Source organism: Pongo abelii, chromosome 18 (genome assembly GCF_028885655.2).
Source record: "Pongo abelii isolate AG06213 chromosome 18, NHGRI_mPonAbe1-v2.0_pri, whole genome shotgun sequence".
Taxonomy (NCBI): domain Eukaryota; kingdom Metazoa; phylum Chordata; class Mammalia; order Primates; family Hominidae; genus Pongo; species Pongo abelii.
Window position 1 is genome coordinate 88,209,714 of NC_072003.2, and position 23,751 is coordinate 88,233,464.

General features: G+C 60.9%; 1 protein-coding gene across 4 annotated transcripts in view; it reads right to left on the bottom strand.

Annotated features, from left to right (window-relative positions):
• The window catches only part of PIEZO1 (piezo type mechanosensitive ion channel component 1 (Er blood group)), a 69,129-nt gene extending 46,087 nt beyond the window's left edge, over positions 1-23,042 (bottom strand). For 2 of the 4 annotated variants that reach the window (XM_024233972.3, XM_024233970.3), the window contains exon 1: positions 22,717-23,041. In XM_024233972.3, the coding sequence (XP_024089740.2) occupies positions 22,717-22,780 (64 nt within the window). In that variant the 5' untranslated portion in view covers positions 22,781-23,041. Of the gene's footprint in view, positions 1-21,743; positions 21,772-22,716 lie in introns of those variants that run through there. The other 2 variants (XM_024233971.3, XM_063717406.1) reach the window with 2 other exon arrangements.
• Between the last annotated feature and the right edge of the window lie 709 nt (positions 23,043-23,751).

Genomic DNA, 23,751 nt, shown 5'->3' on the forward strand with positions numbered 1-23,751 from the left:
TGCCCTCCCTGCCTCCCCTCCCTCCCAGGGCCTGTCCTTCCCCACAGACAACCAGCAGCGCTGCCAGGGTGTAGAGGCCTCAGTGTTTTTCTGTGCTGGGCTTCCCTGCAGGGTCAGGGATCTGGGACTCATCCCTCAACAACAGAGAAGGGGACAGATTCCAGGGTATGGGTGAGGCCCGTGTTCCGCACAGAGCAATCCCACAATCCCCTGACTCTCTGCCCAGGTGGGTTCCTCTCCAGCCCCCACAGCCTCTCCAGAAAGGGAGGAAACCAGGGCTTATCTGGGCAGCCATCTCTGGCGCAGGTACAGGTAAATAGGTGGGGGACAGTGGGTAGAGGGTGTGGCCCCAGGAAGGACGTGGGTCCCAGAATGTCTGACGGAGCCAATCCTATGCCCCCACTGTGCCCTGGGATGGGAGCTGGGTCAGGCAGAGCCACCTCTGTGAGCAGCAAGGCCTCCCTCCCGGCCCACCCAGAGCTGGGGTCTGGGCAGAGCCCAGCTGAAGAAGGGGTCCCCGCTGGCCTTTGCACACAGCAGGCACTCAGAGCGGCGGTGACAAAGTAAGGCCTCCAACTGAGCTCTCCTTCCTTCACACGCCATGGCCTCCGCCACCTGAGGTCAGTGACAGGCACTCTCCTGCCACCCTTGGAGGGTCCAAGCGGATCGGCCCTGCCCACTGGCCCCCATCTGAGCTGCAGGCACTGCCCTCCTGGATTCCTGCTGCTCGACAACCCCAGGGATGGCAGGACCCCCTCCAGCCTCAAGGAGAGGATGTGTCTGGGGAGGAGAAGGGGCTCCCAGCCAAGCGGCCAACCCTGACTGCCAAGGGTAGACCCCTAGCAGTACCACGGCCAGAGCGGTTTGCCACGTCACCCGTGGCAGCCAAGGCAAGGAAGGGGCAGCCCCTCGGGTCTCCCGGCAACCCACAAGTGCTGCGTCAGCCCTGACCCTGAGCTCTGTGCCAGGAAGCGGCTCCTGTTGTGCCACTTGTCAGACGGGGAAACTGAGGCACGGTGGGCTTACAGGGCACTGTGTGGACAGTGTGGCCTCCCACAGCTTCAGCCGCCCTGCACACAAGCCCTGACCAGGCCTGGCTGGGAAGGGCAGCCACAAGGTGGCCCCTCGGCCAGCAGCTATGAGTGCACAGGTCCCACGGGCTCTTTTCTGCGACCCCCGGCCCCCAACATGCCCGAGCCCCCACCTTACACCCAGTAGCTCCAGGCTGCAGGACTAGGAATTGGCAGCTCCCTAAGAACCACAGCTTTCCACGAGCAGCCATCATGGGGCTAGCCCGTCCAGAGGGTGCAACCAAAACAGTCTGGCCCTGGGGCACCTGGACAGGGTGCGGGTCCAGGGGTGGAGCCAGAGACACCTGGCATTCCAGGTCATGATTCAAGCCTGCCCAGGGGCCAGCTGGTGAGCTGGCTGCCAACGTCCTCCGGAGACAGGGATGAGATACAGGGCCGGCTCCTGGCAGCTCAGGGCACTTACTGGGGCCCAGTGCCTCTAGGAGGGCCCCGCTTGCGGTCTCAGCCTGTGAGCAGCTCCTGTGTGAACAGGGTGGCCCAAGGCAGAGGCTGGAGGTGAGCAGAACTGGCTCCAGACCAGCAGCCAAACCCCTGCTTCTTCTCTGGGACTCTGTCTCTTCATCTAGAAAGTAGCAGTGGGCCGGGTGTGTGACTCCCGCCTGTAATCCAGCACTTTAAGAGGCTAAGGCAGAAGGTTCACTTGACCCCGGGAGTTCAAGACCAACCTGGGCAACACAGGAAGACCTCATCCCGATTTAAAACAAAACAAAACAGAACAGAACAGGAAGGCACTGACATGCCTCGTCACCTGGAGCTGCCAGCCAGGGTCTGGTGTGATACAAATGTGCACAGTGAAGAACCAGGTCAGGGCAGCACTGGGTAACAGCCAGTAGGTGCTCCCTGACACTCTCTGGCTGACCCAGGGAGTGGACAGCACATTCCAGAGCCCTCATGGACCACACTGATTACACTGATTAGCATGGAAGGGCCGATGTTAAGGTCTGGGTAAACAAGGTCACTCTGTGACCTGGAGCTGGCCCCGCCCCCAGCATTCCAGACTAATTGAGAGGGCAGGATTCCTGAAATGAAGGCTTTGGAAGCTAGGAGGCAGCTCTCTGGGCTCTGTGAGGCTGTCACAGCCATCCTGCCCCAGGCACACCTGTACACCTGCACACAGGGTCGGCACGCAGGGGGTCAGGTGTGGTTGGAACCCCATGGTGCAGAGGGGTTTCGGGAGCCCACAGCCTCCTGGGGGCCAAAGTGCACGATGAGCACAGTTAGCACTAGATGCTGAGCTGGGTCCTCAGGGAAGGCTTCCCCGGGGGGCACCAGAGCAGGACCCAGTGGCAGGAAGGATATGGGAACATCAGATGCAAAGGTCCTGGGGGAAGCCCAGAGGTCACGAAGCTGCGGAGGGTGGGGCGGGGTACGAAGCGGGACGTGCCGTGAGACACGGGGTCTCGGCCACAGGAGATGGGGTCCTCTTGAAGCCCCAGCAGCAAGCACGTGGCAACGCCCTCCCGGCGCCCAGGTTCCACATAACCCATTCTCCAGAGCTCAAGTCCACACCACCAGCGTCGCTGGATCCTGAGCACGTAGATTCTTAGGCTGAGGTTCATCCAAACCCAGGCGCCATGTTCTAAAGTGTCCTCTGGGGAACATGAACGTGCTCTACAGGCAGAGATCACGCATCGACATTCCCCTGCCAGGCCGGGTGTGGTGGCTCACGCCTGTAATGCCAACACTTTGGGAAGCTGAGGCGGATGGATCATGAGGTCAGGAGTTCGAGACCATCCTGGCCAACATGACGAAACCCCGTCTCTACTAAAAACACAAAAATTAGCCGGGCATGGTGGCATGTACCTGTAATCCCAGCTACTCGGGAGGCTGAGGCAGGAGAATCGCTTGAACCTGGGAGGCGGAGGTTGCAGTGAGCTGAGATCGCACCACTGCAGTCCAGCCTGGGCGACAAGAGTGAAACTCCGTCTCAAAAAAAAAAAAAAGAAAGAAAGAAAAAAGGAATGCCCCTGCCATGGCCTGCCTTTGACTCCCAGCGTCATGCCGTGACCTCCCAAAACGAGGACTCCGCCCTCGGCACCAGGGGCAGACACTGGCGACCACTCCAACCATGCAGGGCCCCAGCAACTCACCCCAGAGAGGCAACAAGGGCTTCCTAAGAACCTGGCCACTGAAAACCTCCTGGTAGCCACCTCTCAGGAGCAGCACTGCCTTCCAAACACAGCTACCTGGCCCTGGCAGACCCAGCTGCCCACTGTGTCCTCAGCGGTGCTGGACCCAGGACAGAAGGTGGGGTGCTGACTCAGAGCCCTCAGCCTGTGATTTACCCAGCAGCACCCAGCCCCCTGGCCTGTCCAGTCTGGCCTGTCTAGACTGCCCCAGGGCCCAGTCACAGGCTGGCCTGCTCTCTAGTCTTGAGACTTCCCCAGGACCCAGGGAGGAATGCAACCTGGCCACCTCCCTCGCAGGCAGGAGGGGAGTCACCAGCCACTCGGAGGCAGCCTGGAGAGGGGGGGTCACGGGGCAGGTGTCTGGTCACACCCCCTTCAGAACCTTGCTCCCCCTTCCCCCCAGGCCACTGGGACAGGGCAGGAGAGGGAGGGGAATCTCAGGGCAGGTGTCCAGGATGGTCGTACGTCATGTCTGTATACTTCTGCAGGAGACTGGGGTCTGGTCCTAGCTCAGCCCTCCCCTCTCTGTGCCTTGAATTCCCAGTAAGTGAAATGGGGACAGAATTGGGCACCTGCACCAGGACCGTCTTGCCCTCCCAGTGGATGCCACCCCAGAAGCACTGCCCGGACACGTGGCCAGGTGAGCACCTCATATAGCTGGCAAGGGGCCGGACAGCAGCTCCTGGAGCCTGGCTCCCTGGTCCCTAGAGAGCCCAAGTCGTTATCGCTAATTTTGTTGCTGTTGTTGTTTTATTTTGAGACAGAGTCTCACTCTGTCACCCAGGCTGGAGTGCAGTGGCACAATCTCGCTCACTACAACCTCTACCTCCTGGGTTCAAGTGATTCTCATGCCTCAGCCTCCTGAGTAGCTGGGACTACAGACACCTGCCACCACGCCCGGCTAATTTTTCTATTTTTAGTAGAGATGGGGTTTCACCATGTTGGCCAGGCTGGTCTCGAACTCCTGACCTCAGGTGACCCGCCCGCCCAGGCCTCCCAAGGTGCTGGGGATACAGGTGTGAGCACCGCGCCCGGCCGCCATCTCCATTCTGAACAGGGTGCTGAGGTTGGAGGAGGTGTGACCAGAGACATCACATGCGAGTCAGCGCACGGCTGTGTTCTCAGTCGGCAGCTTGGGTGCCGTGGTCACGCCTGCGGGTGGGGTGTGAGGGTTGATTCATGTGTCAGTGCTGCTGGGCCACACTGCCCAGTTTAGTCAAACGCCAATCGCAATTTGGTGTGCAGCTGTTTTTCAAATGAGATTGATTTAAATCAGCAGACGGCATGAGGGCCTCATCCAATCAGCAGACAGCATGAGGGCCTCATCCAATCAGCGGATGGTATGAAGGCCTCATCCAATCAGCAGACGTCATGAGGGCCTCATCCAATCAGCTGAAGGCGGGGGAGTGTCGCCTGAGGGCCGGGAGGAGGAATTCCCAGGACCGCCACAGAGAACCCCGGCCCGAGCGCACAGCTTGCACTCGAGACTGCAACAGCGGCTCTTGACGGCCAGCCCACCCTGCGAACTTCAGACGTGCCAGCCCCACAATCGCGTGCGTCAGCTCCTTAAAATAAATACCCATTTCACAGGTAGACAGACATATCAATATATAACAAGCACCAGGCTGGGGTGGCTGAGGCCTGGGGACCCCGAGTTCCTCCCGCCTGTGTGGTCCCTCCCAGCACCTGGCAGGGCCCAAAGGGGAAGCTCAGGCACACACCCACCTACCTCTGGGGCCCTGGGCCCAGCTGACTGCGCGGAACAGCCAGCCCTGCGGCCACAGGGCTAGGGCGGGTGGGACGCCAGGGGGCCGCATACATACTCTGGAAATTCAACAAACTCATGAAGCATCCAAAGGAAAAAAATCAACATTCTGGGCTCATAACCACTAGGCGGGCAGGGCACTGCCTGGCTCTTCCCCAGGATCACCAGCCCCAGAACGGGGACCCGGCCCCAGCTGCTCTCAGAGCCACAGGGAGGATCACCTCAGGCCATCAGGGCCGGCGCCACCCCAGGCTGGAACCCTGGGCCCAAACTGGCTAGAGTGGGCCTCAGTTTCCCCTTTCCATGAAATCTCAGAGAACATTCACTTTCCTCTTCTCCACTTTCAAAAGTTTTTAAAATGCAAAGAAGCACAAAGTAACACCCAAGGTCCTCACGGTCAGCCTGTGAGTGCCGTGACTGCTCTACCCGCATGCACGTATTCTACCAAGCATGGCTTTCCCATCAGCTTCTCCGATCGATCGGCTTCCCTGATTGATTGATTAGCTTCTTCCCGGATTAAGCTGCAGTGCGCTCTTCACTCATCTCCCCATTGCTCTGCCTCCCCAGAAGGAAACGATCTCATGAGTCTCGGGACATGCTTCCAGGAAGGAGCCGTTTCTGAGCTCTGGAATTCCATCCAGGGCCATCTGCAAGGGCATCCCTGGCTTGTGGCTGTGCTGAGACCCCCGGACCAGGCCCTGCCCAAGAGGAAGGAGCTCAGGGGGCTGTGCTGGGAGAGCTCTGAGTCACAAAAACAGCCCCCCACAGCCCAGAGCCCTCCAGCCCTGATCTCCCAGAAACCAGAATGTCTGAGGCAGGAGGCAAGGGGACCAGCCACAAGGTCAAAGCTTCAGTCAGCTTTGGAACTCCCCCACTGCAGGTGACTGGCTGGGGTGGAAGCCGCCAGCTTCCCTGCAAACCCCTGCTCCACTCCCATCTCTCTGAGGACCCCAAGAGCCACATACCATCATACACTCGGCCACTGAGCCAGACCCCGCATTTGCAGGGGGCGCCCATGTCACCCTCAGCCACCTAGGAAGGCGGAGTCACTGCTGTCCCCAGGCTCAGACGAACCAGGGTCCCCATAGGTCACAGGGTGAGGCTACCCAGCCAGGGAGGGGCAGAGCCAAGCCAGAACAGCTCCACTGAGCCTTCTGCCTCAGGGTGACCCCACCCTGCCCTGCCCTACAGCCCCGACTCAGGACTACAGCCTTGAGGGATCGAGGGGACTCAAGCCAGCTTCCACCACCGCAGGGCAAAACCCACACTCCCTGACACAACCCCTAAGCCCTCACAGACTTCCCGGGCTCCCTGACAGCACGAGACTCACGCACATGCTTCTCCCACTCCCTCCCCCGGGTCCAGACCCCAGGTCCCTGAGATTTCCCCCAGGCCCTCCAGAGGGGACCCCGTGGAACAGACCCTTTAGAGCAGAGGTCTGCAAAGTGGGACCCACAAGCCCCCAAAGCCATGTGCTACCACAGTCGTGTCCTCGGGAAGGGGGCCCAGGGCCCAGCCAACCTCACGGGCCCAACCTCGGTCCAGGGCTGCCGGCTGGTGGGGGCAGGGGCTGGGCTCCTCTTGTGCGGCCTGGCACACTGCCTGGGCCTCGCAGCCCCTCCCTCCACGTCCCAGCTTAGCTGCTGGACCTTATGGCAGGGTGTCCCCCATAGCTGTTCCCACCACGGCAGGCCGGCTCCAAGAAGCTTCCCAGGCCAGGAGGAGAAGCTGATTAAGTGGCCACTTAAGAGCAGAGAGTGGGTTGTTCCCTGTGGTGGGTGGGGAGGGGACTGGACGGTCCTGGCTAAAGCCTATGCATGTGCTCAGTTCCTGGAAAAAGGGGAGTGAGAAAGACGGACACACTGCCCTCTCACCCACCACATCCTGTTTTTATGGAAAACTAATCCAATTCCTAACAGCAGAGCGAGCAGCCAAACTCCCGGGGGTCCTGGGTGGCCCTGACAAGCAGGTTGTGGGTGGGGGCTCCCTAGTCCGTGTGGCAGGAGCTCGTCCACATGGCAAGAGTGCTTCCCTCTCAGCCACTCCTCCCTTCTCCCTGGGGAGAGGTCAGGATGGATGCGCCCTTCCTGGCAGTGAGGGGCTGGCTGGCCGTCTCCACCCCTGCAGCCTCAGCCAGGCCCTGCTCCCTTCTAGGCCTCGGCCAGTCTGGGGGGGGTGGGTGCCCACAATGGGCAGGCCAGAGACACCACGAGCTGCAGGGCCCATTCCTGGCACAGTAGCACTGTGGCTGCAGACCCTGGGATCTGGAGCCAGAATAGCCATGGCCCGGGCCGGCTCCACCTTGGCAAAGCAATCCACTGCAAAGGCCACACACTGAGATATGCTAGGACACAGCAGCACTCGCACCCACTCTTGCGATGCAGAGTGGGGGCCCCTCATCCAAAGGGGCCAGAAGTATTTCCAGTTTGGGATTTTCTGGATTTTGGAATATTTGCACATACATCATGAGATATCTTGGGGATGGGACTCAACACAAAATTCTATTTACATTTCAATATATACCTCATACACATACCCTACAGGCAGTCACATAATTTTATTTGTGTAAATAGTGACGGGGGTCTCACTGTGTTACCCAGGTTGCTCTCAAGCTCCTAGCCTCAAGTGATCCTCACATCATGGCCTCCCAAAGTGCTGGGATTACAGGTGTGAGCCACCGCGCCCAGAGCATACTTTCAATAATTCTGGCTTTTGACTGTGACCTGGCGCGTGAAGTCAGGTCTGGAATTTTCCGCTTGGATTTGGATTTCGGACTTGGGGACTGGGATGCACAGGCTACAGCATCCTCGCATTTTCCTTACCAATATGAAGACAGACCTGCGGAACGCCTCGGCAGCAATGGCGCTGTGGGACCGGTCCCGCCTCCTCTCCTACCACTGCACCTGACTGGACCCCCCACCTCACATCGGCCGGCTCCATTCCTGAGGGTCAGGGCCAAGCCTGGGGACCTGCAGCCTCCAGTCAGCAGGCAGGGAGCAGAGCAGGGAGAAGACCCCAGGCCTGGCTGTCACTGCCTCCTCCTGAGGACCTGAGCCAGATCTGGGGCTGAGGCTCAAAGAGAACATGTAGCTCTGGTGGGCGGAGCGCGGTAGGAAACAGGGAGGGGCCAGGGCAGCCTGGGGGTGGGCGGAGCCTGGTGGGAAACAGGGCGGGGCCAGGGTGGGCGGGGCCAGGACAAGCCTCTTGTCCCCTCTGCTAGCTGAGAGCTGGCCCTGCTCCTGCGCAGGTTAGAGGAACAGAGAGGCAACCATGGGGCGGAGTGTGGTAAACAGGTCCCCTAGGGGGTTATACCCCTTCCAATGCCACATGGCGGGACGGTAGGGGGCTCTGAGGCCCTCCTAACCTACTCCAACCTGGAGGCCCGGGACCCCCATGCCTCTGCCCCTGAGAGAGGAAGTGAGGGACTGTTGACGCATGGCCCGTCCCCGGGGAGGAGGACTGATGCCTCCCAGGGTGTCCTCCCTGCCCGCACGCCCCAGCCCCTCCCCATCCTCTCTCCAGGCAAAGAGTGCACAGTCCGGTCTTCCCAAGCCTCAGTCTGTCGGGACAGAACCTGCCAAAGCCAGAGGAGGCCTGCAGGCAGCCCCACAGGCCACCCGGCACGCGGCTCCCAGGACGCATCCCCGAGACCTCTCAGCCTGATGCCTGTGCACAGCCCGCTCCCCCATGACCCGGCCACACCTGCCCCCCAGCCGGGCCCCGCCTGCATCACTTTCTGGCTACAGACTTGGGAGCTGGCTCGACCTTTAGGAGTCTGCAGTTACTGTCTGTGGGGTGGGGGGATGGGAGCGGCTGCCTGGCCAGGCTGTAGCGAGGATGGCACGGTGAAGAGTCCAGAGTCTGCCAGGACACTGAGCAGGGCGTTCTCCTCAGGGGCGGCTCCAGAACTGCAGTCCATCAGGAGAGGTGGCCGTTAGTGCAGGGGCCCCGCCATGGGCGGTGCCTGCCTGGGCCGCTCCCTTCCCCCTCAGCCTGAACACGGTCCTGGGTGAGGGTACTCTCCTGCCAGCTGCCCAGCACGTCCACCACCTGGTGCCTTCATTGCCAGTGACTCAGCCAGGCCGGCTGGCAGCCCAGCCGCACCAAGTCACCCTGAGCACGCCCCACGGTTCCCACGGAGCAGCCAGGTCCGGGCCAGGCGTCCTCCACTGGGCCCCGCGCGGCCCTGCCGTAGGTGACACCAGCCACCACCAGAGTCTCTGGGCCTCACATCCTCACCCGGGAGGCCACTGAGGTGCCCTGGGGGCTTGGGTGAGGAGCTCTAACTATAGGAATCCAGTGGGCGGCACTGGACGGACTCCCTACCGTCGCACGCCCTGAGCGCAGGTGATTAAGAGGCTCTCGGCCCTCTCATCTGCAGGCGGGGCCTGGGCAGAGCGGCTCCACCCTCTCACATCCTGCTATATGTTGCAAGGTCCTTCCGCCCCTGTCACCTGGCAGGTCGTCTAGGTCCCGGAGAGCCAGAGTTGTGAGGCAGAGCAGAGCAGGCGCTAATCTCACAGGGAGATAAAAATCAACCGTGCGAAAGGCCCCACAGAGCAACCGCTACTGGCACCGGGCCCAGCCTTGCAGGAACTCTGCACCCAGTGACCCCACTCGGGAGGACCAGACCAGTTCCACTCTTAAAGACGAAGTGCTGGAAGCTCAGAGAGGCTGAGAGATTTACCCAACCACCGGCCCAATGGTGCTCAGCAGCAGAGCCAGGACTGGGAGCCCCATCTGACTATACACAGCTAGGGGTGCGGCGACAACAAGAAACCAGGCCAGGCAGGCTCCCATCCCACAGCTTCCCTTGCCCTGCAGGCCCCAAGCCCAGCAGGCAGGGTAAGGAGGACACAGCTTTCTTGACTGGGGGCTCGGCTCCCCACGGCTCATGCAGCTGCTGGGCTCAGGGGCCACACGCGCCCAAGCCTGAACCTCAGCAGGGCCACTCTACAAGTGCCCTGTGACAGTGTCCAGCGGAGGTCCCAAGCTAGCCATGGGGGTCCCCCTCGGCCCACAGTCAGAGCAGGGCCATAGGGAGGTGCCGGGTGGGACAAGGTTGCAGCAGTGACACTAGTGGAGCCGACGTCCGGATGCCCGTCCACCTGCGGCCCCAGGCCCTCCTGAGACTCTGGGCATGGCTGTCAGAATGACCACCCTGGTGGTGCCAGGTCCCTGAATGCCAGGTCCCTCCTGAGACTCTGGTCCGGATGCCCATCCACCTGCAGCCTCAGGCCCTCCTGAGACTCTGGGCATGGCTGTCAGAATGACCACCCTGGTGCCACTGAGACCCCAGATCCAGCACCTGTGTTCAGCGCTGAAGTCCCAAGTCTGTGTCCAAGCTGGGAAGGAGGGCCCAGAATCCCAGACATCTCACGGCAGCGAGTGAGCCGGGGGTTGGGACGGCTAAGCGGGCTCTTGTGGCTTAGCCACCAGCTCGGAATATACTTTCCATGTGGACATGAGGCCCAGGTGCCAATAACCAACAGCCACGCTGGAGCTGAGGGCCCTGGGAGCCTGATGGCCCCTGCTCACGCTGCTCCTGCAGGCCCCAGCCCACAGGCAGGTGGCAGAGGGCACGGCTTCCTCCCTCATAAAAAGACCCGTGCCCAGTAGGGCACGGTGGCTCATGCCTGTAATCCCAGCACTTTGGGAGGCTGAGGCGGGTGGATCAAGAGGTCAACAGATCAAGACCATCCTGGACAATGTGGTAAAACCCCGTCTCTACTAAAAATACAAAAATTAGCCTGGCGTGATGGTGGGTGCCTGTAATCTCAGCTCCTCGGGATGCTGAGGCAGGAGAATCTCTTGAACCTGGGAAGCGAAGGTTGCAGTGAGCTGAGATCGTGCCACTGCACTCCAGCCTGGCCAAAGAGTGAGACTCTGTAAAAAAAAAAAAAAAGGCCTGTGCCCCCCTCCTCCCTGTTCTCTGAGGGGGATACCCGCAGCAGCCCTGGCTCAGTCTTCTTGTCACCCCCTTGCAAATGTGTGAGCTCCTGAGGCCGCAGGCTGGGGTGGGCCATGGCAGGGTCAGCCTCCCCTCCAAACGCCCACGGGACACGTGAGTGGAGGCACATGGCTTCCAGCTGGCCCCAGGGGTGCCTGGAAAACTGTGTCAGCCTCTGGAATGTGAGGCGGCCTGTCTGTCCACCCAGAAGCTTCTGGCACTCCAGGGAGCTCGAGCTCGCTGTGCTCTGGAAGCAGCAATTACTCCTCCATCTGTCACCAGCGGCTCCAGCCAGCCCTCGGGTCCACGTGCCTCCTTCCTCCTGGGTCTCATTGATTCAGGCTGAGCCTCCCCCTCTGGCCCCCCAGTAACTCCTGGCCTCAAGCCCAGGCCCTCGCTCAGGGGATCTGAGTAGAGGGGAGGCCTGAGACAGGACAGCCCTCCAAGAGTGGGGAGCCAACGAGGGACCCCCTGAATAGAAACCGCAGAGGAGGTCTGCCCACCCGGCATGGGGGCCAGGGAGGAGGTGGGCAGGGAGAGGGGGCCTTGCCCAAGACCAGAGGTGGCCGGTGGCCGAGGGTCGGCAGGAAGCCAGGCGACTGACGGGTGCAGCGCAGACTGCCTCCACGTGGCCCTGCATGGCCTGACCTCACTAGGGGAAGGGTGAAGACAGAGGTTGGTGTTTCCCCCCAGAAAAACCCCAGGGGCTCAAGGCCACCCTTGAGGTATGCAGACTCCTAGAGACACGGCCTGATAGGGAAAAGGCTGACAGGTAGGTCGGGGGAGTGGACAGCAGCTGCCTATTGGGGGTGAGGGGTCCAGCCACCCTGCACCCGGTGTCCTCCTGGCTGGTCTTAGGAAGAGGGTCACTTGACCCCAGCCCCCCAGTGCAGGGCTCCACCGGAGCTTGCTCTGGGCACTTCTGGCCCTGCCGAAAGTCCCCTCAGGTGCCACCATCCCTGACCACCAACACCTCCCTGCAGGTCCCCCGAGTCCCTTCAGCACCGCAAGCCTCCTCCCCGCCACACTGCTGACCTTCAGAGATTGGGGCCCCTCTGGCCTCCCTCTCCCCTGGCTGGGAAGTCTGCGCCCAGCGATAAGGTCTGGGATGCAGCTCCCAGCACAGCAGGAACCAGTCAGCAGGCAGGGCTGGGTGGGCGTGGCCTGAGCTTCGAAGCCCATGACTGTCACCTCCTCCTGGCCTCTGCCTGTGCCCCCTTCCCATCTACAGGATGGCGACGCCCAGTGACTCCCTGACCAGGCTGTAATAATATAAACTAGAGGTCCAGCCTGGTGATACACGCCTGTAATCCCAGCTACTCGGGAGGCTGAGGCATGAGAATCGCTTGAACCCGGGAGGCAGAGTTTGCAGTGAGTCGAGATCGTGCCACTGCACTCCAGCTTGGGCGACAGAGCGAGACTCTGTCTCAATAAGTAAATAAATAAAAATAATAATATAAACTGGAGAAAGACACCCATGGGTGCTGAAGGGGAAAACAGGCCCCAGCTGTGATAGCCAGGACAGCTTGGGGTCAAGGAGACTCACTCCTGGGCTCCAGAGTCCCCAGCAGCAGCCTGGGCACCTCTGTACACCGTATGGAGGAGAAACAGGTGGGCATCGCTGGCCCAGCTGCAGATCTGAGCGGTGGGTCCCGGGAAGCCTGAAAAGGAAGCCGGCAATCCCGTGCTGACCCCATGAAGAAGGGCCGACCAGACAAGGACGGGGCCCAAGGACAAAGGGACCGCTCATCTCATGCCACAGTGGCTGGGGAGAGCACTCTTGGGGTACATGGGGCTCCCTGGAGGATTCCACAAGAAACAAGGCACCCCGGAGCCGGCTGTGCAGGAGCAAATGGTGCCCACATGGTCTAAGATACCTCAGCACAGCCTCTTGGGCACTGAAACCACCCACGCATTCGGAGATGGTAATGCAAGACCTGGGAATTAATCCCAGAGGAACCAGTCAAAGGAAGGAAAAACAGGCGCAAAGATAGTGGCTACGTAACGACAGGGCGGTGCTGGGAGGCAGGCTCACTTTGCAGGGACCCAAAGGCACCCACTCCATCCAGCAGACACCAGAGAGGCCCCAGCCCACCCACTCCAACCAGCAGACACCCAGGGAGGCCCCGGTCCAGACAGTGAAGACGACAGAGTTCCCGGCCATACCCGTGACACCCAGGACGTAACGGAGTGAGGGGACCAGGGGCTCCGGAGCACGGCAGAGGGGCCGTCCCTGACCCTGACAGGACGCAGGCCCTGGGGAGAGGCCTGGCTCCTGGAAGTTGAGCAGGAGTGCCTGGCACAGGCTGGAGCAGGAGGCAGAGGCACCCACACGGGACACAGAGGACGCCAGGGCAGACCTAGCGGCCAGGAGCCAGGCAGAACAAGGCCCAGCACAGGCTGAATGCCGCGGCCACCCACACAGGGAGAGGACATTCAGTGGCAGGTGGAGCCCCTGACCAGAGCCCCCCAAGAGTGTCCAGACTTCATCTGAATGAAATGCCTGCTCTTAAAAACACATGGCGGGGGCCCGGCGCGGTGGCTCACGCCTGTAATCCCAGCACTTTGGGTAGCCAAGGCGGGCGGATCACCTGAGATCAGGAGTTCGAGACCAGCCTGGCCAAAATGGTGAAACTCCGTCTCTACTAACAATACAAAAATTAGCCGAGTGTGGTGGCGGGCACCTGTAATCCCAGCTACTTGGGAGGCTAAGGCAGGAGAATTGGTTGAACCAGGGAGGTAAGGGTGCAGTGAGCCAAGATCGTGCCACTGCACTCCAGCCTGGGTGACAGAGTAAGACTCTGTCAAAAGAAAAAAAAAAGAAAAAAAGAAAAGACACGGCGAAGGGCAGGACAGGAGTGGCAGCAATGGGTAGGGAGAGCGCATGCAGGAGGCTGGCTGATGGCACCAACAGGTCAAAAGACAAAAAACCCCATCGTTTAAACAGCTGGGAGACTTGAGGAGACTCCTCAGAAGAAGGCAGTGCACACGCAGAGGCAAAGACCCTCGTTAAGCACCCAGGTCATTGCAGATTAAAGCCACGGGAAGCACCAGCCAGAGCCGGAGCCTGGCTCCAGCATGTGCAGCACACGCCATGGGGCAGTCGGGGCCTCAGAGCCAGGCCCACAGGCTACAAGCTGGGGAGCGCAGGGGCAGTTTCCTTTCAGGTTAAACACGTGCCACCCAGACCCAAGATCCCACACTGGGGTGCATAGAAGGGACAAGATGAGGCCGGGCGCGGTGGCTCACGCCTGTAGTCCCAGCATTCTGGGAGGCCGAGGTGGGCAGATCAGAAGGTCAGGAGATCGAGACCATCCTGGCTAACACGGTGAAACCCCATCTCTACTAAAAATACAAAAAATTAGCTGGGCATGGTGGTGGGCGCCTGCAGTCCCAGCTACTCGGGAGGCTGAGGCAGGAGAATGGTGTGAACCCGGGAGGTGGAGCTTGCAGTGAGCCGAGATCACACCACTGCACTCCAGCCTGGGGGGACAGAGCGAGACTCCGTCTCAAAAAAAAAAAAAAAAAGAAGGTATGAGATGCAGGGCCGGGACCTGGTGGCTCAGTTAGGGCATTGCCCGGGGCCCAGCTTCCCTTGGAGGGGCCCCACTGACTGCCCCAGGCTTTGAGCAGCTCCTGTGTGCACATCTGGGAGGGGAGGGAGGGGAGGAAGGGGAGAGGGTGTGTGCTCAGGGCATCTGGGGAGGGGAAGCCACAGGAGGTTAGCAGGGAATGAACACAGGAGGGAACTGGGGAGCCACACACCAGGGGCAGAGCAGGGGATTTAGCGGACGGGACTGACTGCGGAAGGGCCAGGGCTTGGGGACAGGACTGTGTGGCTGGACCCTGGCTCCAGGCGGGCCAGTCTGGTGCTGATAGCACCACTCTGCCACCCACAGCCCCTGAGCCTGCACATCCTCGTGTGTGCAACAGGGCTGCTGCTGCTGTCTGTCCCAAGAGGGGAATGTGTGTGCTCATTCCCCGCCTGGCAGGAGATCTGGGTCCGGCTCACTTCTTGGCAGGGACTAGAAGGAGGGAAGGGCCCACACCAGGCTGAAGTGTCAGGATTTTCTTCTTCTTCTTCTTTTTTGAGATGGAGTTTCGCTCTTGTTGCCCAGGCTGGAGTGCAATGGTGTGATCTCGGCTCACTGCAACCTCCGTCTCCCGGATTCAAGTGATTCTCCTGCCTCAGCCTCCCGAGTAGCTGGGATTACAGATGCCTGTCACCACACCCAGCTAATTTTTGTATTTTCAATAGAGACAGGGTTTTGCCATGTTGGCCAGGCTGGTCTTGAACTCCTGGCCTCAGGATCCGCCTGTCTCGGCCTCCCAAAGCGCTGGGATTACCAGCATGAGCCACCACGCCCAGTGGACCTGCTCTTTTAGGAAAAGCACAAGGGCGTGCACCCAGCAAGGAGGGAGAAAGCGAAGGCGGCGGAGGCTGGGGCAGAGCCTTACAGGCCGCCCATTGCGGGGTCCTCATTGTCACTGGCCTGCAGACACATTGCAGGGTCCTCATTGTCACTGACCCACAGACAGGAAAGGAAAAGCAAATCCCCGTTGAGGCAGGGGCAGTGGGATGGACGATGGCTTCCCTCTTCAAAACTCCTTTTCATGTTGCTTTAATGATGTGTTGTTTTAAACGGTACTTTAACCATAAACAGAAATCAAGTAAATGAGGGAGCAAGGGCCGCATGGTGGCTGAGCTGCGTAGGGGCAGACAGTGGGGGTCCCAGGCGAGAGATTGCAAACTGCAGGCCTTGAGGAGTCCAGGAGGTGAGTGAGACCAAGACCAGACCTGGGGTCCTTGAGGCCCCTCCCGGGCAGGCAGCCCCAAACCCACGTCTGTCCCCTCCTTTGAGGCCCCTCCTGGGCAGGCGGCCTCCCCAAACCCGCGTCTGTCCCTCCCGCATGGCCCTCCAGGTCTTGCCACAGCCACAGGCCTCCGGGAGCTCCTGCGGGCCCGGGAATCTGTTTAAGTCACAGTTGAGTTTCATTGTTTTCCCCGAGGCTGGAGGCTTCTAGACAAACAGGAGGCAGGGTGGACAAACACACCCCGGCACTGCGGGGGTCCAGGACTGCCCTGCCCGAGGCCGCTCCCGGACCAGTGTGGCTCACAGATGGGCATGGCCCGAGTTCCCTTCCTGCTTTTGGGGGTAGAGCTGTGGCACCCAGAGCCGACCTTGTTCTTGACTTTTCCTGGGCCCATTTTAGCCGCCCATCCACAGGCAAAGGAAACCACAGGGGGTGGCTGAGGCGGCTGCTGTCCCTCTTTAGCCTGAACCTGAGGAAGGAGAAGAAGCCCCAGCTATATATACGCACAGAAAAATAGTGTGCAGATTGGAGCCTGGTAAACAGCCGGCAGCCAAACCCTGCCGGCCCGTCAGAGGGAGCCTGAAATACTCCCTGTAATTATGCTATTAAAACACACCCGAAAAATTGATCCACCCCACTCTGCAAAGGTTCCTGAGACAACGGCGGGGAATCGGGTGGCCACGCACGTCGGCCTAAGGGGCCCTGGCAGCGCCCAGCAGGACAGCTGTCCACTGCACGCCTCAGAGCCGGCACCCGGGACGGTCAGCGTCCCCATGGGCCCGGCGCCAGCAGCTGCCCAGATCCTCACCCGCACATAGGAACGGTCCCTGCAACCCAGCGTCCACCGTGGAGAAACATGAACGTGAGCAAAAATACGGCCTGCGGTGGGTGTGCGACCCCACACAGAAGGGCCAGAGGCTCGTGTGCCATCCCACACACTGGGAGCCACCCACACACCCAGGCATCCAGTAGCCCCAAGGCACAAGGCTGTGGCCCAGGGAAGGCACCTGGGGAAGCGGCCGTTCCAGCTGGGAGACAGACCCAGAGAGTGGGGGCAGGTGGGGTGCATGGCGCGTTCACCAGAGGCCTCCCGCTGGAAACAGGGGAGGACAGAGGTTCAAAGGGTTAAAAAGGGAATTTAATCTGATTTACGACTTCACTTTTTTTGTTTTGTTTTGTTTTGTTTTGTTTTGAGGCTGGAGTGCAGTGGCACAATCTTGGCTCACTGCAACCTCTACCTCCTGGGTTCAAGCGATACTCCTGTCTCAGCCTCCCAGCTGGGAATACAGGTGCCCGCCACCATGCCCAGCTAATTTTTGTATTTTTAGCTGAGATGGGGTTTTGCCATGTTGGTCAGGCTGGTCTCGAACTCCTGACCTCAGGTGATCCACCTGCCTCGGCCTCCCAAAGTGCTGGGATTACAGGTGTGAGCCACCGTGCCCGGCAAGGGACCCCATTTTGGACGGCGTCAGGGGAGCCCATTTTCCTGGCACTTGTCACACTTTTCTTTCCCCGCTTGTGCTCAGCATTGCGCTTCGTGAATAAACAGCAACGGTGCATCCAGAACCATGCGGGGCCCCCAGCCTCCTTTCCTGGCTAGCTTGGGAGGGAGAGCAGGGAGCTCCAGCCCCACCCCAACACCCACCTCCACTGGCCCTGAACCAGAACTTGGACTTCTGGCTGCTGCCCAGAGCTCTGTCCCACAGGAACTGCGTGAGAGGACGCATGAATGAATCTGAGTGGTCGGGAATCTGCAGTGGGATGGGCTGGGCTGCAGACACCCCTGGGGACGCGCTGTGTGTGCAGCATGAGGGAGGCCGACAGCTCCACAGGTCCCAAGGAGCCTCTGCACTCCTGGGAGCTGCCCTGTGTGCTCCGGGACCAGGTGGTGAATGGCCCCTTCCCCTCAGCTCCATGGAGGCCCGACGGACCCCCAGCCACCGCGGCACGCAGCGCAGCTGGGAAAGCCCGTGTTGCAGGTCTCCTGGCCCCACGACTGTGCAAGGAATTCTGAGCCTTCCCGGGGGACGGCTTTCCCACCCCTGCCCCCACCCAGCCTGGGTGTGAGATTCAAAGCCCGAGAGACCTGAGACTTGGAAGCGGCTGTGAAGCTTTTACACTGTCACTTACAGGGGAGGAAACCCAGACCCAGAGAAGGGGGTGAGGGCCCCACACATTCAGAGCAAGGCAGGGTCTGCCGCTGCCCACGAGCCGCCACCAGGTCGGCCACACCTCTGCCTGCCCCCATCCTCCCAGTGATCCTGGACCCCAAGTCCCCTTCGGGTGCCTCAGCCAGCAGGTGTGGGACTCAACCGCCAAGGAGAGGAGAAGCCTTTACCCCGGGCCTGTCCCTTCCCACCAGTGTCATCTTGGGTGTGTGAATTAACTTCCCTCACCCCAGAGTCCTAATCCAAAAAATAGGCTCAACAGCTACACCCTGAAGCTGACAGAGGAGCTCAAAGGTCAAGAGCAGGACAGAAGGCAGATGCAGAGGATGTGGGTGGGGGTAGGGGAAGGGGGGGTCCCGCCTCACAGTCACCCAGGAGACTCAGGCCTCAAGGCAGGCTAAGGCAGAGAGGGGCAGGGGCTGGCTGGGAACAGCTTGCCTTTCAGAAGAACACAGGACAGACACCCAGCAAGGGTCCGTCCATACCAGATGTGTGTGTGGGATGCGTGCTGGCTTCTAAACTGCTCTGTGAGCTAGGATTCTCTACCAGAAGGAAGGGCACGCTTGCTTTTGGAACTAGAAGAAAAAGCATATATAAACAAAGAAGCAAAAGTCTAACTGTCAGCCGGGCACGGTGGCTCATGCCTGTAACCCCAGCACTTTCAGAGGCTGAGGCGGGCAGATTGCTTAAGGTCAGGAGTTCAAAGCCAGCCTGGCCAAAGTGGTAAAACCCCGTCTATACTAAAAATACAAAAATTAGGTATGGTGCTACACACCTGTAATCTCAGCTACTCAGGAGGCTGAGGCAGGAGGATGGCTTGAGCCCTGGAGGCTGAAGTTGCAGTGAGCCAAAATCATGCCACTACACGCCAGCCTGGGCGACAGAGTGAGCCTCCGTCTTGAAGAAAAAAAAAAAAAAAAAAAAGTCTAATTGTCTATTTCTAAAATAGCTAAACAGAGGATTAACATTTTGTTGAATTGAAAAGGGGATTTCTGAGGCCAGGAATGGCTTCCTGCAAGACGCGGCTCTCACAGGACCCTGGAGACTGTGGTGGCCCCATCTCAGGAGCGGGCTGCAGAGGGCAGATGAGGCCGTCAAGGCCCACGGTGGTTCCCCTTCATCTTTGAGCACTGAAAACAAATGCACTGCCGACTCAGCACAGGAGAGACACCGCCCAGGAAGCTGCCTTGGGGCCAGAATCAGACTGTGCACCCCCACCCACCCCCAGAGGACACTTCCTCTTCGTGGGACCCTGGCAGCTGGGGCTGGAGCTCCCTGTGTCCTGGGCACCAGTGACCCGCTGTGGTACGACCACCCACTGTGACCCATCCTCAGCTCCTGGGCAGTCCCTGGCCCCTTCCCCAAACACGCACACATGTGCACACACACCTGCAGCCCTTGGTGCTGTAAGGCAGGCCCCACGTTCTCCTGCTGACTCATCCAGCCTCCAGCATGGAGACAGAGTGCGCCCCTCTGCCACACCAGGGAGCTGATGCTCAGAAGGGGCCCCCAAGCCACAGAGGAAAGCAGCTCCCATCTTACTCTGCTACGGGCATGCTCTTCCCAGCACCCTCGGATGGGACAGGCCAGGGTTCTGTGCAGGTCCTGAGACCTTGGCACAGGCCTCCGAAGGGTGACTCTGCCATGCTGGGCTCAGAGGGTCTGCACTGCTGAGCCACTGTGAGCCAAGTGCCTGCTGTTCCCCACCTTCTCAGCTGCCTCCCAGAGGTGGTGACTCTGATGGTGACAATGGTCTGAAAAAGGAGGAAGCATCCCTCATGCTAACTGGTGGCACTTCTCAGTGACAATCAGCCTGAAGGAGGTGACGCCCAGCTTGCCGGCCGTGGGTGTGCCCCTAGGCTGTGCCACGAGGCACCCTGAAAAGCAGAAGCCATATTGTCAGCCCACGTGGGTGTCCCACAGTCAGTGACACAGTGGCTCCTGTGTAGATTTCCCGCAGCCCTGTCTAGATTTCCCGCTGATAGAACTAGAGGTGCGGTCCCATATTATCAGAATCACAAATGTCCTGCCCTTTTTTTTCTTTTTTTTTGAGACAGGGTCTGTCAGCCAGGCTGGAGTGCAATGACGCAATCATGGCTCACTGTAGCCTCCACCTCCTGGACTCAAACGATCGTCCCACCTTGGCCCCCTGAGTAGCTGGGACTACAGGTGCACCACCACTATGCCCAGCTAATTTTTAAATATTTTTCGTAGAGATGGGGATCTCTACGTTCCAGGCTGCTCTCGAATGGCTAGGCTCAAGCAGTCCTCCCACCTTGGCCTCCTGAAGCTCTGGGATCACAGGTGTGAGCCATCGCGCCCAGCCCTGCCCTGACATCTCTCTAGAAGAGATGGGCCCTGATCCCCCAGGCTCCAGAACACTAGGTGAGACTGCTGAAGGAGGCCCCTGCTCCCCGCGGGCGGGGCAGCTCCCTGCCAGATTTTTGGGTAATGATCCTGCACTGGAGGGGGAGGGCGTGGGGGCCAGGGGCACCCCAGGATGACTCCAACCCTCACCAGGCACTGTCTGAGCCTGCACAGGCACACACTGACTAATGCCTTCTGAAGGCCTCATTCATTTCCAAAACACCATAGAACTGCTTCCAACCAAAGCTCGCCAGAGAGGGAGGGGGCACTCCAAAGACAGCAAAGCCAGTGTCCCACCTCCGGCCAGGCCAGCTGAACCTGCACATCGTGGGTCCGTCTGGAGCTGCCCACACCCCAGGGCCAGAAAGCCTGACTCAGGAGTCCTGGCCAGCAGGCAGGCAGAGTTCTTGGCCGGCGCCACTTCCACCCCAGGCGACTGAGAGAAAACACTGAGGCCGAGGCTCCATGTCCTATCCCCAGACACAGAATCAGTGTGGGGTATGGCCTGGGCTTTAGCATCTTTCAAATTAAGAGACTTTATTTGGGGCCAGTTTTAGGTTTACGGAAAGTACCATACAGACAGTCAGTCATCATTATTCTTTAAAAGTTTCATAGAAGACTCTGACACGTGGCCTGGGGTGAGCACCCCTGGGCTACCTCCCCATTCTCCTCAAGGAGGCCAAAAGCAAGAAGAACAGTGATCCCTCCCCCAGATCCCCCACGCGGATAGCAATCGAGAAGGCAGAACCCAGGCCCTCTGACCAATTCCCGGGGGCAGCAAACCACATGTGCCACAGCATCTGGCTCAACACCTGTTTAGGTACAGCCCATGAACCCAGGATGGCTTTTACATTTAATGGCTGGAAAAATACCAGAAGAAGAAGATTTTGTGACATGCAAATATTTACCATCTGGTCATTTAAAGAAAAACATTGCCAACTCTGCCCAAGGAGCAGCTGCCGTCTGAGAGGGGGGCATTCCCTGCAGGGAGGATCCCCGCTCCCACTCAGACAAGAGGAAATGGAACAATCAGTGTGAACGGGACGTTTCAGAAGCTGTCCTGTTTCCCTCTCTAAGGCCTGTCAGCTCTAGACTCTGCCTCTGTGCCAGGCTGTCCTGCTTGTTTTCAAGGCACAGGAAGGAACACGGCCGGGCCCTGTTTACCGCCCATCTCACCCTGCACTGGGAGCAGGCCCCAGGCTGCCCAGTCCACACAGGGCTGACCGCACTGAAGAGAGTTGCTCAAAACCTCTCCTCTCCAGCCTCAATGGTTTTCATTGATTCCTGTCTAGAAAATCTTCCCCAAGTTTCACCACCTTTCTGTGCGACCGATCAAAACGCAGTCTGTCTGGGAGCCTCAGGCAGGCGGCTCTAGATCCCCAAAGCTAGCGCTGGGCGAGCTCCCACATAGAGCATGGCAAGGGCTCTGGAAGGGCTTTTAGAAGCAAAACGCCCCACCTGCCGTGTCCATGGAGGACTCCCAATGCAAACCATCCCACTTGTCCGTGGGTTAATTTCATCCGACTGCTTCCCAGCTCAGTCACACGTGGGGAGCCCCCGGGCGGAGGGCGCGGGCCCTGGGTCCCGAGTAGGCCAGGGTCGGGGAAGGGGTAGAGGTGCCAGGCCGTGGAGCACCAAGCCACCCGGATGTGCTTCGCGAAAGGGGCACCACTGCCCGGCAAGCAGGGAACACAGATGCCAGGACTGGGGACCCCTGCCCCGCCCTGACACCAGGCCACAGCCTCCGGGGGTGTCCCCTCCCCCAGACCAGGGCACAGGCCGGCCCCGCCCCCGCGAAACTGAGCCCAGTAGGGCAAGGGAGGACCAGGGAGGAACCCACACTATTTTTTTCCAAAGTGTGGGACCGCCTCAGTCCGGCAGAGGGGGGTGCAGTGGTGAGCGGGGCTGGGCCCTGGGCACGGACGTTCGTTGGGCTCGGGAAGCTCCAAATTAAACAGCTCCAGGCAGGAAGCCCGCCTTCTCCAAGATTGTCAGGAAGTCCTGATGCAACTTTGCGCTTTTTTTTTTTTTAACCCGAAAGAGAAAAAGAGATTCGTGCTCCCCCCACCACCGCTCCGGCCCTTCCCACCGGGGCAAACACCGCCTCGCCTGGCGGGCCCCTCTCCGCAGCGCCCCGGCGGAGACGCCAGCCGCGCTATCCCCGGCGCTCGCTCGACCGCCCCCGTGGGCACGCGGTACCGTCTCCCCCAGCCGCCGCCGCCCTTCCAGCCCGGCCCTGGGACAGGAGCCCCGCCGCCGCCTGGCGCGCTCATGCTTCAGGAATGCGGGCGCCCGGGTCGCGCGTCCCTGGGAATTTCCGCGCCCGCTCGCCCGCAGCCCTCGCCCCGGCCGGCGTCGTCCGGTGTCCAGGCCGTGGGGAGCCGAGACGCAGCCCCCTCCCGTCGCCCCCAGGCGCCCGCCCCCCACTCACCAGCCAGCAGCGCGCAGGGCAGCAGCAGCCAGTACAGGACCGCGCCGAGCACGTGCGGCTCCATGGCTGGAGGGCCCAGGGCCCGGCCCGGACCGAGCGGACGCCGCGGCGCTATGGGGCGGTGCGGGGGCCCCGGGGCCGGCGCGCCATGGCTGACCCGCGGAGACCCGCGCGCCGCCTTCTCCTCTTCCTCCTTCTCCTCCGGCCGCCCCGCCGGTGCCCACGTCCCGGGCCCGCGCTCGCTCAGGCGTCCGCCCTGCCCCTCGGCGGAGCGCAGCGCTCGGCTCACTGGGGCCGAGCTGGGCCGGACGGCGGCTCCCGCCCTCCTCCGCCCGCGGGCCTTTATAAGCTCGGCCCCCGCCCGCCCTCCCCGGCGTGCCCGCCTCCGCGCTTCCCCGACGGCCCGGCGCGCCCAGGCACCCCCTCCGCTGTCCCGCGCGGCCCGTCCCGCCTCCGGCCTGCCCTGGTGCGTTGGGGCCCGGAGACCCCCGACTGGCGCTGGCCCGGAGCGGACCCCTCCCCTCCCGCAGCCTTGGCCCCGCGGCTCCGAGCGTGCGCGGCGGTGGGCAGGGGCGCTTCTCGCTGGGTGGGCCGGGGCTGGGGCCCGGGCGCTACGTAAGGGGTCCCGGGGCCTCTGGCTCCCCCAGGCAGCGCCCCACGCGCAACTGCACCCCGCGTGCCCGAGCGACTTTCGCTTTGCTCCCCGAGGCGCGAGCACGCAGCGCCCCCTGGGGACCGTGGGGAGGCTCGGAGTTCCCGCGGCGGCCGGGCCTAGTGGTCCCGGAGGGAGCACGCGGGATGCTCGGGTCGCAGCAGTGCCGCGATCCGCGTTGGTCTGACGGGGGCTCGGGGGCTGCTCCCAGCCACGCTGGCCACCGCGCGCGGCTTTGCCCGGGTCGCTGTGGCGTGAGACGGTGAGAGTGAGAGCCACGGCCTGTGCACCTGCTGCCGCGGCGCCCTGCCACGGAGAGGCGGGGTCTGAGTCCAGGGTGTTCGGGACCCTCACCCAGGCCACGCCAGTTTGGACTTCGTCTG